Source organism: Martes martes (assembly GCF_963455335.1).
Source record: "Martes martes genome assembly, chromosome: X".
In the NCBI taxonomy this organism is placed as follows: Eukaryota; Metazoa; Chordata; class Mammalia; order Carnivora; family Mustelidae; genus Martes; species Martes martes.
In genome coordinates, this window is record NC_137897.1 from 116,176,169 (window position 1) to 116,191,876 (window position 15,708).

General features: G+C 37.7%; 1 protein-coding gene across 1 annotated transcript in view; it reads left to right on the top strand.

Moving 5' to 3' along the window:
- The window catches only part of FMR1NB (FMR1 neighbor), a gene marked incomplete at both ends in the record, with an annotated part of 32,073 nt that extends 16,656 nt beyond the window's left edge, over positions 1-15,417 (top strand). Inside the window, 3 exons of the mRNA XM_080795588.1 lie at positions 9,477-9,628; positions 12,968-12,975; positions 15,229-15,417. Coding sequence (XP_080651714.1) covers positions 9,477-9,628; positions 12,968-12,975; positions 15,229-15,417 — 349 coding nt within the window. The remainder of the gene's footprint in view (positions 1-9,476; positions 9,629-12,967; positions 12,976-15,228) is intronic.
- Between the last annotated feature and the right edge of the window lie 291 nt (positions 15,418-15,708).

Consider the following 15,708-nt stretch of genomic DNA (forward strand, 5'->3'; position numbering starts at 1 on the left):
GAAAGAAAAGGTACCTGGGGTGCCTGGGTGGCTCGGCCGGTTGTCCACCTCTTGATTTTGGCTCAGGCCAGGATCTCGGGGTCCTGAGATGGAGCCCTGCCTCAGCCTCCATGCTCAGTGGGGAGTCTGCTTCTCTCCCTCTCCCTCACCACCTCCCACCCCCACCTCACTCCTGCACCATGTGTGTGTGCTCTCTCTCTCTCAAATGACTGGATAAATCTTAAAAAAAAAAAAAAAGAAAGAAAGAAAGAAAAAAGAAAAAAGAAAAAGCAAAGTCACCTATTGAAGATTAAGCTTCTCTGATGTTTTTATTCAAGTTAATGAGAAAGTGGTATTTGAGGTACCAAAAAAATTGTTTAGATTTCACTGGAATATTGACACTATACTATACACAAGTTACCTTATTTTCCATAAAGATCATTAAGTCTTTTTTTTCTTTTTTGTACATTTTGCTTGTGTTTGATGAGTGTGTCATATTCAACACTGTATTTTCAGTCCATAGCAGGGTGCCTCATATATTAAGGTGCTTAATATATTTTTGTTGAATAAATAAGTGGTTGAATGAGTAAAGAAATATATTAGCTAACATTGGCTAGCCTGGAAGGCAGTCTTACAGTAATTTAAACCTTCTCATCACTTATATCATTTTCTCAGACCATTTTGAAGACACATGGAGTCATAGCATTTCAACTCCTCCAGTTTGCTGACAGTTCTTTCCATTTTTACTTAGTTTCCAGTACTGAGTGTGTAATCCCTAGGCCTCTCTCATTTTCTTTCTTTCCACAGATGACTGGGAATAGGAGTGTAATTTTTGAACTTTCCTTCTTCAAAGTCTGATTTCAGATAAAAGATAACTCTGAATAGAAATGAAATAATATTTGCTAGAAAATTGTGGCTAGGATTATGCCATGCAATTTAGAGCCTGGTATAATAGGCCTGGTACAATAATTTAATTACAGCCTCTGTATTGTGTCTCTGCCAAGGAGTTTTGTGGGGATATTCAGGTACACTGGATTTTTCTTTAAAATGAAATTCAAAGAACTATTCCTTGATAAGAATATATTTTCTTCTTTCTACATAGTATAAACTGCTTGAGACTTGAACAATGTGAATAGTATGTTTATTGAACACCAAAAATTTTGGTTTGCTATGATTTATTTATTTGTTTATTTTTAAAATTTGTTTTACAATTTTGTGTAAGAGTGGCATGTTCTTTCAGAAGTCCTGGGTTGTTTGTTGCAACCCCGGATTATGTGGGGGCAGCTTGCCGCTTAGCTTAATTTCCAGGAACAATGGATGTTCAAGGGTGGATGTGGCACTGTCACGCTTTTCCTGGTAAGCTGATGTTAGAGGCAAGGGTAATAATTGTGATAGAATAAAGATCCTATCCTTGATACCAAACACGGAGCTTAAATGGAAGCCAAAGCCTGCTAACCATCCCTCTGCCTTTTGAGGGTCAAGATATCTCTTTAGAACTATCTCCTTAACTCACTTCCTGTTCATTTCAAAGAATAAAGAGATAGATAAAATATTGCAGTAGGTAAAATAAGTGCCCACATAAAAGGGAAGTAGATGCAGCAGTAAAATCAATATGTAGTGGTTTTAAAGAGAAAAGAAAGTAGCCAAACACAGTTGTTCGTCTAAATCAGAGGGGCTAAAAGCCAAAAGCAGATCTGCAGTAACATGATCTGGACCTATTTGTGAGAAGAACTCTTGAGACACTGAAAGATACTCTTACGCTCCTCCTCCTGCCGGATCCTGTCCTATACATTAAATATACACACCTTCAGATGTTGTACCTCTCCCCTCTCAGTCTTTAGTTGTAAGCCAAAACAAGTGATGTCTTGACATTCCCCAGCTCCTGCAATTTGGACAGTGAGTTTTATTTACAGATTGCCTCAGGCAAGGGTTGGAGGAAGTAAAAATGAGAAGTAATATGAGCAGGTGGGAGAAATGAAAGCAGTTTAGGGGAAGAGGATAATCGCTTTCCAGAGCCAAATGTATTTCATTCTTTTGGTGCCTAATTCATGCTTTCCATAATTGACCGTACTTAGTCACTGCTTGTGCTAGGGAGGATACAGAAATGTCCAAGACATAGGCCCTACATCCAAGAAGTTTAAATCTACCTTAAAATAAGTCCCAAGCATGATATATTAAATAACAGTACAAGACGGAATATAATTAAGGACTAAAAGAGTGGTGGCAATAACTTGTCGAAGTTCTGAGGCAGTGGGGATCAGGATAAGTGGGAGAGAGCAGAGCGAGTTCCACAGTAGAGGTGCTATTTGAGCTGTTTTGAAGGGAGGACAAGATTTAGGTTGAAGGATGCTCCCACAGAATTCAGTACATCCAGATAGAGTCTCCCCCTTAACTGCTCATCATTTGCAAGCAGAGGTGGCTGAAATTTGCCCCTGGAGTAACCTCTAATGGAATCTCTAGTTTACTTCTGCTTGACTTGAGTTCAGGTGGGGTACGAACGAGGTACACAGAGAACTCGAGACCGCTTGAGCTGGTTGCACATATACAAAAGGGAGCAGAAAACATTAGTGAAACACTTTCTAAGAATTTGCCACTAATAGCCTTATTAAACTTGCATATAAGATGAGTTTTGAAATTCATTACATCGTCAAGGTTATGTAAGATCTATTTTTATTCTCATTAATAGGGATCAGAAGCCTCATTAGGTTTAAGTGTCACTGGCTGGCTTAAGACTTATATAGAGATGAAGAAAGGAAAAGATCAGGTGGATGAGGACAAAAGGAAGCAGAGGAGGAGGGCTGTAGTGGAGAGAGAAGAGCGGTGTCTGAATTGTTCCCGTTACAGTAATAGAATGCCAATAATAGTAGTCTCAAGTGTCAAATTAATTTTCTAATCTTTATCTGTTTTTAGATAAAGTTTAATCTCTATGCATAGGCCAGTTAAACATCTGTGTATTATATAGTGATATGATACTTGAGTATGTACATAGCTTTGGTAAGGTGAAAATTCAAATATTATAATACCATGTCTATTAAACTCAGATGGAGTACATTTTCTTGTTTTCTTTTTTTTTGCAACTTTGAACTAAGAAAAAATTCAGAACTCAGTCTGCAAATGATAAAACTATGTTTTCTCTCAACTAATAAAAAGCCATTTTTTTAAAGATTGTAGATCATCTGATACACAGATAATGTAAATAGAACATCCCCCATACACTTTCAATGTTGCTTCTTGCCAGATGGCTGTTACTGAAAATTTCTACATTTAGACAAATTCTGCTGCGTGATTCTCTGTATTTATAATGTGGTTTTCATAATGCAGATAGTCTTAATACTGCTTAGTTTTTTAGAAAGGGAGGTAAAGAATTGGGAATAAATGTGTCAAAAATTGCCTAAAAATCATCACCCAATGAGTTTTAAAAATAGGCATTTACATTTTCAAATCCCCATGTTTGTGTGTTTCATTATACTGTACAATATAATTAGTAATGTTATTTTGAAAAGCTTTATGTAGTAATTAACCAACTGCTGAAAGGTTTGAAGTTCCTGGATTATATACATATGAATTAGAGAAAGGAAATAAAGTCTATAAAATTTAAAACTATGGCTAGTCTCCAAGAACTTTGATAAAACATGATCAGATGAGAATGTGAGCAAACTGGAACCCTGCTCTGACATGAGTCACTATAGATTTGAAACTCACATAAAGCCAGTTCTTCCTGGACCCTGTTCAAAATAATTTAGTTACTGAAATAATAAGAGAATCTCATTATATGCGGATTATATGTCTGAGGTGTTCCCATTGCAAAGACTCCAAGGGCAGCATTTTAGAGAATTCTGGAATAGTAGGTACTATTAAAAAGAACATTTTGTTGCCAGGTAACTAATAACCTCATTGCAAAATGCAGTGGCCTTTTCTCAATTCCCATCCAACTTGAACTTTTTGTCACATAGTAGTACATTGTTGACTGCTCCTTTCTTGAAAATTTCCTTCCTTGGATTTCATTGTTCCCCTTACCATTCTGATCCATCACAGTTTGCTTTACTTTGTTCTCCCAGCCGTGGTTGTTTTCCAAAGTCTTATTCTTATCTACCAGAGAATATTACAAGTATGTATCAGAAAGAACATTTGAAAAGATCTGTATTCTAGTTCTTTTCTACCAGTCTTATAGTGAGTTTAACTTCTTTTGGTACTGGTTTTCTCTTGAAGTTAGAGAATTGAGTTAGATAATTCCCACGGTCCTTTCTGATAGTAATATTCTGGTTTTCTCTGGGTGAATAACTCTTTTACATCTGAATCCTGGGGAGGGTGACTGAATGGTTCAATCAGTTAAGCATCTTTCTTTGGCTCAGGTCCTAATCCCAGGGTCCTGGGACCAAGCCCCCACATCTCGCTGCCTGCTCAGCGGGGTGTCTGCTTCCCCCTCTCCTTTTACCTCTCTCCCTTCTCAGGCTCTCTCCCCCCCCAAATAAATAAACAATTAAATAAATCTTTTTTTAAAAAATCTGAATCCTGGGGTGCCTGGGTGGCTCGGTGGGTTAAGCCTCTGCCTTCGGCTCAGGTCATGGTCTCAGGGTCCTGGGATCGAGGACCGCATCGGGCTCTCTGCTCAGCGGGGAGCCTGCTTTCCCCCTCTCTCTGCCTGCCTCTCTGCCTACTTGTGATCTCTCTCTCTCTCTGTCAAATAAATAAATAAAATCTTAAAAAAAATCTGAATCCTGAAATCCTTACCTCTACCTCTTCCAAATTTCTAATTGCCTTCATGAATTAGGTGTTCTGTTAGTACCTTAAATGCAACATGCGGAAAACTGAACTTATCTTTTTTTCTCTCAAATGATTTCCCCTTGACATCTGTTCATTTCTATCAATAATTTCTTTAGTCTCCCAGACTAGAAACCTTAAAGTCATCTGTGACTACTTTCCCTTATTTGCAATATGTAATCTATTCTCTTAATCCATTGTCATTTTTTTGCTTTCCTTTGGAATGAGTCTGAGATTTGTCTCTTCTCAAATTTATCTATTTATACAGCTTGGTCCAGGTCTTGTATTCTGTCAACTTCTGTCCCGGTTACGTGGTTTCAGAAGAGGAGCAAAAAGGAGCCAAGGTGTATTAGTCTTTTAGGGCTACCATAATAAAACACCAGAGACCAGGGGATTTAACCAATAGACATTTATTTTCTCACAATTCTGCAGGCTAGAAGTCCATGATCATGATGCCAGAGGATTTGATTTCTGGTGAGGGCTCTCTTCCTGCACATGGCCATCTTCTCACTGTGTACTCAGATGGCCTTTCCTTGATGCATGAGAGAAGGGGAAGAGAGAGAAAAAACCAAAATCTCTGGTTTTTAGTTTAAAAAAATGAAAAATTGGGGCACCCAGGTGGCTCAGTTGGTTAAGCATCTGACTTGAGTTCATGTCGTGATCTCAGGGTCCTGGGATCCAGCCCTGGTCTGGCTCCCTGCTCAGTGGGGAGTCTGCTTCTCCCTCACCCTCTGCCCTTCCCCCTGCTTGTGTGCTCTCTCTCTCTCTTTCTCAAATAAATAAATAAAATCTTTTAAAAATATAAATAAATAAATAACTGAAAAATTAGTTTTTATAATGATATTCATTTTACTGATTGGGGCCCCACCCTTACGACCTCATTTAAACTTAATTACTTAGAGACTCCAGTCTGCAAATATAACCATACTGGAAGTTAGGACTTAATATATGAGTTTTAAGGACACAAGCATTCAGTTCTATAACAAAAGGCTAGCTAGCATCCAAGGGCAAAGAAAGGATTGAGAACTGCAGAGGGCACTGGAATAAGGTATTTAATCCAAAGAGTTTATACACAAGAGAATATAACTAGGTTGGAACTATAAGTGGGGTTTGGAAGATGGCTAGGAGTTGAGTCCTGGAGAAGTCTCCTGGCACTTTGATAGGAATATATGACTGTGCCCTTAAGAAGGAGGGAGTTACCTTTTGTAGCAACATGGACGGGACTGGAAGAGATTATGCTGAGTGAAATAAGTCGAGCAGAGAGAGTCAAGTATCATATGGTTTCACTTATTTGTGGAGCATAACAAATAATATGGAGGACAAGGGTAGATGGAGTGGAGAAGGGAGTTGAGGGAAACTGGAAGGGGAGGTGAACCATGAGAGACTATGGACTCTGAAAAACAACCTGAGGGTTTTGAAGGGGCGGGGGTTGGGAGGTCGGAGGAACCAAGTGGTGGGTACTAGGGAGGGCACGGATTGCATGGAGCACTGGGTGTGGTGAAAAAGCAATGAATACTGTTACGCTGAAAAGAAATAAAAAAATTAAAAAAAAAAAGAAGGAGGGAGTTATTAAGGATGCTTACCAAGCCAATTTGGACATATACCTGGATTCCTAATCTATGCTCCTTCTATTCCATCCTGTAATGTCCTGCCAGATTAATCTTCCAAAGATAGTATTATTTCATTTTATTATATTATTCAAGATCTTCTGATGCATTCAAGAATATCTGGATTCCAGGGGCGCCTGGGTGGCTCAGTCATTAAGCATCTGCTTTGGGCTCAGGTCATGATCCCAGGGTCCTAGGATCAAGTCCGGCATCAGGCTCCCTGCTCAGCGGAAGCCTGCTTCTCCCTCTCCCACTTCCCCTGCTTGTGTTCCCTCTCATTCTGTCTCTCTGTCAAATAAATAAATACAAATCTTAAAAAGAAAAAGAATATCTGGATTCCAGACCTTTTATTTATTATTTTATTATTATTTATTTATTATTTATTTTTATTTCTTATTTATCGAGCTCTAACTTTGGTCTGGGCACTTGCTAGGTGTTGTGTTCTTCTCCATCTGGTCATCTACCTGGGAAGCTTCACTGTCTATGTTATGAGCCATCTAAGCCCATAGCTTCAGAGTTCCCTGATGCACTCAATTCTGAGGAATCTCTCCTGTATTCTGTATTGGCCACCCACTTTCATGCTCATATCCTAAATCTTGTCATTCATCACAAATTGAACCTCTGAGTCTTTGAAATCTTAAACTTCGAACCTCAAACTACTCTTTGACTATAGGTGATTTGTCCTCTAGGTTTTTCTTTTCTTTTACTCTTGCTACACCTATTCTCATTGGGACCTCTAGGGTCTTTAACTCTGTTTTCCCCTATCTTCTGTTTTCTATCTTTTAATATTATCTGATTTCTTTATCTAGCCTGGATCCTATCGTCTGATACATGAGTCCATTCTTTCCAGCTCCTTTGTTTCTTTGAAATAGAATCCACACTACTTCTCTGCTCCTAGATCTATAGGTTCCTGGGAATTCTTAGAGAAAAAGAAAATCTCACAACTGTATAGATCTGTATAACAAGAAATTCCCAGTGAGCCAATTAGTGTTTCCAGCCACACCACTCTACTTGATGTTTACAAACAACATACTTCTTTGCCACTCTGATCTTTTCACACAATGTACCACCCACTGATTGAAAAGCTCTTGTACATCTTCCCATCACCACTCTTCTTTATCTGGCTCTCCCTACCCTGGATGCACGCCTCAGCTTTGATGTTACCTCCTCTTGGAAGCTTACCCCAGACCACCAACCCAGACTGGGTCAGGCTTCTTCCTTTTTGTCTCCTACCAATCTCTGCTTACTGCTGTTTGGATTGTCTCAATGTGATATAATTCAGCTTATATAGCTCTCTTCCCTTCTAAATTTTAAGCTTCTTGAGGGCAGGACACATATATTATTCATCTTATGTCTCTAGTATTTAGAATGGTATTTATTTCATAAATGAGCAAATGTGTCAGCAAGTGAATGAGTATGAGATAAGTTGATCTGTACATTTCAAGTGCGAGTATGCTGGTCACAATATGACATTTTACATAAAAAGAAGAAAATCACCTCTAGGATTCTGGACAAATCATTTCACCCCTACTTTCCCTCTTGGGCATTCTCAGTAGATATTGGGTAGAATATCTAACTTTGGGTCTCAGTAATGAACGTTAAGGCTGAACCTAAAACCTAGTTCTCTGCAAACTAGACTAGTGCAGTGCATTTCGAAATAATAAGGCCATGTTGCATTTTTCTTTGTCAACTAAGGTGAAATGTACTCCATTAAATTTAAAGTAAAATCTATGAATAAAAAAACATAGTCATTTTAATTATGTAAAATAAAATATATTGAAGTCACATTAGAAAAACAGAATAAATCCCCAATTTCTTATCTAAAATTCTGAAGTTCAAAAAGTTCTACAAACCTAAAACTTTTTTCAAACTCATTTGGCAACAAAACCTGAGCTGACCTGACCTGAGACATTTTCTAGTCATTAGTTAATGCTTAAAATGAACAATCATATATTTTGTCGTAGAAATATTATTGTGTTTGATCATGAGATGTTGCTTCAGACGTTATGGAAGTGCCATGTAATATTCAGTATATCATGTCATATTACCTTTCTAAAACCCAAAATATTCTGCACTCTGGACCACATCTGGCCCCAAGAGACTGAGAACTATATAGTTGTTTCAGTTATTATTTTTTTGAGACTGAAGTTAATAGCACTAAAACATAAAGAGGCCATAGGTAAATCATAAATATATTTTTGGCCTTCACCCACTATTTCATTTATGCCCGGAGACTTTTTTATGATTAACTGAGGAAAAAGTATTTACTTGCTCCATATATGTCTTACCTAGTGGAGCTCAGTGACAACTCAGTAATGCAGTTTGAGGGGAGAAAAGTGAATATTACCTTCAAAGTCATCATTTCAAGGGCAGGCTTATCAATCTCTGGGTCCCACATGCTAAGAACCTGGTTGCTCTGTATAGCTAAGTAGCACTGTCAGGAGCCAGGTGTCCTCTTCTGCACACTACCTAGCTTTGAGCTGAGGCTAGAACTATGTATCTGTCATTACTTCTTCATAACATCATATGGAAATCTTCCTTTCTCTTTTGGGTTTCCGTCCTTATCTTTGCTTTGAGCATTTCTAGTTTTTCTCCTTGGCTTGTGCTTAGATCTTTAGAAAGTGAGAGATCTTGGGGCACCTGAATTCCAAATGATAGCAATAGTCAGTGAAAGTGTAAGCTTATAAAATTATAGATGATAATGTAATGTGAACTATTACCATTTAGTTTTTAAATTAATAGGAGAGAAGAATCTCTATAGGCTAGGAGTAAAAGGGAAGGTTTCCCAAGCAAATAATATATAAGCTGGGTCTTGAAGTGTGAGTAACATTGATGTTGGCAGAGGAGGGTACGACAGCATTACTATTGTGGAAGAGGATCAAGTGATCAAAATGACACTATGTAGAGTAATAGTAATGGTTACAATGATAAATATGAATGAGCCCAGTGCAATATTTTCTATCAGATTTGTTAAATACAGTGAGTTAAATAATCAGGTGGGAATGTATAAAGAGTTATGTGGGTAAATAGCCTTTTCCTTATAACCCATCATTTTTTTTAACCCATAATTGTTAATTGTTCTATCACTGTTGAATAATAAGGTTTCACTTTGAATTTTTAACATTACAGCAAATGGGCCAATCCTTTACGAAGGAGAGTCAACAGAATTTTAAAGGGTTTGAAGAAACAAAGAAAGAAAATAAAGAGGGATGCTGAAATGTTACGGAGAGCAGCAGAAGAGGAGGAAGGTTTAGGTGATGAAAAAGAGCAGGAGACCAAAGGTAATTAGCAGTAGGGTATAAAATTGAAGTATTTAATATTTGATTCTTTTACCACTATCTTGGTTCAATTGATGTGCTTTGTTGGTTGGTTGGGGTTTTTTTTGTTGTTGTTTTGTTTTGTTTTTGTTTTTGTTTTTTATCCCACAAATGTTTGGACCACAGGATATGAGCTTCTGAAACAGTATTATCACTAGGGATATTTGGATTTTAGGAAGGTGGACAAGAAAGATGCCAAGTTGTTTGGGTACCACACTGTTTGGTATACATAGTTCAGCCCTTTAGAAGAAATAAGTGGAATCTGTCTGCTCTGACTCTGCAGCTCCATGACAGACACCTTCACTAAATATTAATGGCTGTAGTTCCCCATATGTACTTACCATGCCAGATAGGCAGGTGAAAGAGGGTAGCTTCAGGAATCTGACAGATCTACAATCCAATCCTGGATCCTAGCTGTTAGTTTCAGCTACCTGCTCCCCAAACTTAAATAATTTAGTATTATGAGTGGTTGAGGGATCCCAGAATCATACAGCAGGGACTACCTGGACCTCAGGCTTACGGATCTCCTAGGCTTGGAGATTCCTTCTTCCATAATAATTAGGAAGAGCCAACTAAGAATAAAATGGTCAGTTAGAAGAGAGGTATCAGGGAATAGAGTATTGGACTGGGGGTGGTCAGGAGACTCAGGCCGTTATCTTATAGCATTTTCACAGACAAGTTAACCTTTCAGCAACTTGATACCATTAGCTGAAATTTTTTTATATAACTTAAACAATATAATGTATGTGAACATGCTTTGAAAATTGCAGTGCAATACTCACATTTAAATTGTTAAGTTCTAGCCTCAGTTACAGAGAAGCAGAGGAGTGGAATAACAGACCATTGATCTTAGTGTCAGGAGACTCTGGCTTTAGTCTCAGTTCTGCCATTATGTACAGTGGGAACTTGGGCAATTCCCTTAACTTCCCTGGGCTTCAGTTCACCAAGCTGCAAAATAAGAAGTTTGGACTAGATGAATAAGAAATGTGACTTATCTCAGAAGAAACAAAATTCTTATATAAGGTATTATATATACACACACACACACACACACACACACACACACAATCTAAGGTAATACACAAATATGTATTATGATCATACATGTATATACATACCTATATATCATTGCTTTGTATAAGTTTAATGCAATATATATATGTGCGTATGTATGCACACACAGACACACATATATGACTTTATAAATAGACTAACAATATGATTTCTGTGGGCCATTTACTGGGGCATGGAAGTTCACCTTGTTATTCAGAAATTGTCATTGTATTTGCCACAGTGTATTTTGTCTTAGCCTCACAGTAACATAAGATGATACACTGAAACTGGCAAACTGAAAATACGTTAAGTTAAACATAGCACTGAATATACAGAGTTTGAGAACTTTGTTGCAATCATTTCCTCTTCTAACAAAGTGTGATGTATGTATACTAGTCCTTTCAAGTTGTTTTACTCTACTTTACTTTTCTCTTGTAGCATTATTTTCCCGCTAAAAGGAACACAAACCATTCAGAGCAGAGGAGACTGTTCCAGTCATCTAAACCTGATGGAGTTCTTATTTTTGTCATGTTTACTTCCAAATATAAAATAAAGTTGATAGTTATGTTTCTGTGCATCAAATCAGGATCTGAGTTCTTCTTGTTAAAAATAGTTTCTGCAGAATTAAAACAATATATATGAAAAACACTGGTGACAATTCAGGTCTTAGGTACTAATGTGATTTTTGCAACTTCGGTTATGTTATCAGCATAATACTTCTGTTGGGGTGAAATAAGGCAGAGATTTCATGGTGTTATTCACCTTCCAGCAAAGTGGTTGGGGATGGGGGAACCCAGTGATCATATTTCACTATATTTGATACTGTCTTTATTTTGAAGAAAAGACATAAAAATATTTTGTAATAGGGTTTTTCTTCTTATTTTATAACATATAACATTATTTTTCTACCATAAAAGGCATACTCATTATAGAAAATTTGGTATATAAAGTTCTGTAGAAGAAAGGGAAAATTATCCATAATCCTACTACCAAGAGCTGAACACTGTTGTTAGTTTGTTATTTTTAAATTGTGTTCTATGTTCTATGATATACATTAACTGATTTTTATTTTTTTGTTATTTTTTAAAGATTTTATTTATTTATTTGACAGAGGTCACAAGTAGGCAGAGAGGCAGGCAGAGAGAAGGGGAGGCAGGCTCCCTGCTGAGCAGAGAGCCCAATGTGGGGCTCGATCCCAGGACTCTGGGATCAGGACCTGAGCCAAAAGCAGAGGCTTTAACCCACTGAGCCAACCAAGCGCCCCCATTAACTGATTTTTTAAAAGTTGTCTTTATTATTCACTTTCCTCTTTTGAAATGTGTGGGGCTCAAGTTTACGTTGACTTGTTGCTCATTCATTCAACAAGCATTAATTAAGCCCCTGCTATGGGCAATGCACTTTCTATGTGCTAGGGATGTAGTCACAAGCAAGATAAAGCTAGCCTTTCCCTCATGGAGCTCACAATCCTGCTAGAGAGGAAGCCAGGTAAAGTAATGACAAGGCTATGAGAGAAGGAGTACCAAGTTCTATGGGAGCATTTAGCAGGGAGCACTTAGCCCAGACTTCAGGAAGAGGCATAAAATGGAAGGTAAGAAGGACCAGCAGGTGTTTCCCATGCAATCAGTGTGTGGTGGGAGGACCATTTCATATATGAAGGCCCAAGTACATGGAATATTTGGAATACAGCAAATAGTTCAGGATGGCAGCAAATTCAATTTAGATGTTAGATTAAAAGAACTTTATTTTGGGGGCACCTGGGTGGCTTAGTTGGTTAAGCGACTGCCTTCAGCTTGGGTCATGATCCTGGAGTCCCGGGATCGAGTCCCACATTGGGCCCTCTGCTCATCGGGGAGCCAGCCTCTCCCTCTGCCCCTCACCCCTTTCATGCTCTCTCTCTCTCTCTCAAATAAATAAAATCTTTAAAAAAAAAAGAACTTTATTTTTTTAAGATTTGTTTATTTATTTGAGAGAGAAAGAGAAAGAGCACAAGTGGGGGGAGGAGTTTTGGGAGAGGGACAAGTGGACTCCATGCTGAGTCCAGAGCCAGAGATCATGACTGAGCTGAAATCAAGAGTAGGATGCTTAACTGACTGAGTCACCCAGGTGGCTCTGATGAGAACTTTTTAACCTACATTTATTTATTTTTTAGGCCCTTTTTAAAATTTTAATTCCGGTATAGTTAGTGTACAATGTTAAATTAGTTTCAGGAGTATAATATAGTGATTTAACATTTCTATATGTTACTCTGAGCTCCAAAGGTAAGTGTACACTTAATCCCCTTCACCTATTTCACCCATCCCTTCTGATAACCACCAGTTATCTATAGTTAAGAGTCTGGTTTTTAGTTGGTTTCCTCTTTTTGGTTATAACCCACATTTTAAAAATGGGCTTTATCTTTTAGACAGAAGGGAACCAATGAAGAACATTAAGCACAAGAAGGGTGTGGTTAGCTCTATATCCTTAGAGGCCACTCCAACTATTGTGTGGAGAATTGGAAGTGAGCAGTACTGGAGTCAAGAGAATCACTTATGAGGCTGTTGTATTAACATAGATGAGAAAATACAGTGTCCTGGGCAAGGGTAGTGAGACTATGGACAAAAGTAAATAGATCTAAGAGCTGTATGGCATGTAGTATTAATAGGACTTAGTTATTTGTTTGTGTGGGAAAGGAATGAGGAGGTTGAAAGGATAGTATAAATTTCAGGTTTCTAAGTGATGAACCAACTGGAAAGATAGTGGTCCTATTCCTATTCAGTGAAATGGGACAATGAGAAGAAGGACAGGTGTGGCAGGTGAAGATGAGTCATTTTTGGATAGGCTGTTTGAAGTGCCTGTGGAACATCCAGGTTGAAATGACCAGTAGACAGTTAGATATATGGGTTTGGAGCTCAGGGGAAAGGTCTGGTTATGTGTAAAAGTTTAGGAATCATCAATATATAGATGATAATTGAAGTCCTAGTGAATGAATGATATCAACCAAGAAGAATAAGAAAAAAATAAGGGAATAGAATCTTCTAGAATAGAATCCAGAAGAACACAAGCATTTAAGGGATGGTCAGAAATGGTGTAGCTGTCAGTGGAGACTGAGAAGTATGAGAATAAGCAGGAAAGAATTGGGGAGGAAAAACTTTTCTATACCTTTAAACATTCTTTTGGCTGGTCTAAGAATTGACATGAGACAAACTAACAGGAGAAAATCAAATTTAATTATGTACATACAGATGCTCTGTAAAGAATTTGAGGCCTATAGGCAGTCAGGCAATTGAGGCTTATATGCCATTCAGAGCTAAGGAGAAAAGGGATAAGGGTCTGGGACTTCGAAGGGAAGAAAATTCACTGGTAGATGAAAAACAGTAAATTTTTGGTAAGCAAATGTTTCCTGGGCCATATAAGCATAATAAATAACCAAATTATATGGTATGTTCACAAGTAATAAATGCTATGGAATAAACAGAACAAGGTAAGTTGGGGATCAGTAGGGCAGGCTGAAACTTCCCCACACCTCTAGCCTTTACACTCAATGTTCCTTCTATTCCCTATCTTTAAAAAAATCTCTATCTTTAAAAAAACAATGGGATACAGAGAGAAATTTTAACAAACAAACTTTGCTAGGTTCCTTCCTGTTTGCCATACCTAGTTCATATCATACAGTAGTTATCTATGTTAATTGTTCCCTTTCTGGAGTAGGACCTCTATCTGAATTCTTTTAGGCAGTTAGCAGGAAGGCAAAAAATGAAAAACAAAAAGGAAAAATAAAGCAACACAAAAAAACTTCTTGAGTTTTCTGTTTCTTAAAAAGAATCAGCCTGAAATAATCCACATGACAAAGAGACACATTTTGGGGTGGCAAGTTTTGTTCTCCTACAGAGCAATGTAATGAAATCCAAAAGGATGGCATGTTTCAAAAGAGGAGGGAATGATCAACAGCATCAAAATTCTGATTAATTTCCACTGGATTTAGTAACATGGAAGTCATGGGTGACTTTGGTGGTAACAGTTTGTGATGAGGTGGGAGCAGAAACTAGATAACTTGAGTTACAGAGTGACTTGCAAGTGAGAAAGCGAAATCAGTGTGGAAAGCTTGTTGAAGAAGTTTGGCTGTGAAGAGGTATAGTAATTGATTGGTAGTTTAGAATGGGGAGAATTTTTTAAAGATAGGGAATAGAAGGAGCATTGAGTGTAAAGGCTGGAGGTGTGGGGAAGTTTCAGCCTGCCCTACTGATCCCCAACTTACTTTGTTCTGTTTATTCCATAGCATTTATTTATTGTGAACATACCATATAATTTGGTTATTTATTATGCTTATTATTTATTATTTGCATTCCCCTGCCAGAACGTAAGCTCTCCTAGAGCAGAAGGAGTTTTTTCTGTTCAGTGCAGGGATATATCCCAAGTGCCTCAGACAGTGTCTGGCACAGAGAAGGTGCTCAACAAATAAAATAACTATTGGATGATTGGATTGGAAACGAAGATATTTTTGTGGTATTCTTCACTTTTTCTATGATTAACAGGTACTTCCAAGGCAAAATGAAGTCTTAGAAAAAAAGCCAAACTGTACAACAAACGATCACCAGTTCAGTAAACAAGTGGTTGCTTTCAAAGCTATTCCCCAAGAATCTGATACTGCTGCTCTAAATTTTAAGAACTGCATTCAGGCAAAACTAAATGAAAAAGAACAAACAAAAAAGTTCTCTGGATAGAAATAAGTAATAAAACAACTACAAAAAGAAACAGATATTTTAGAGTATAAAATTCAAATTTATCAAAAACAGTGGCAGTCTATGGCTATAAGTATGGTTGATGCAGTACTTTGAAAGCAATAGATAGGAACATCTGCAAAGGTTCTCTAACAGATTAGAAACCAAGTTGCAGGGGACACTGACAGAGATTACTATTAGGTGATAATGTGAGGGGAAAGAATGTGAGTTTAGAGTGGTAGTCAAACAACTAGAGATGCAGAACAAATGTCGGGACAGAGATGAAAAGTTGAA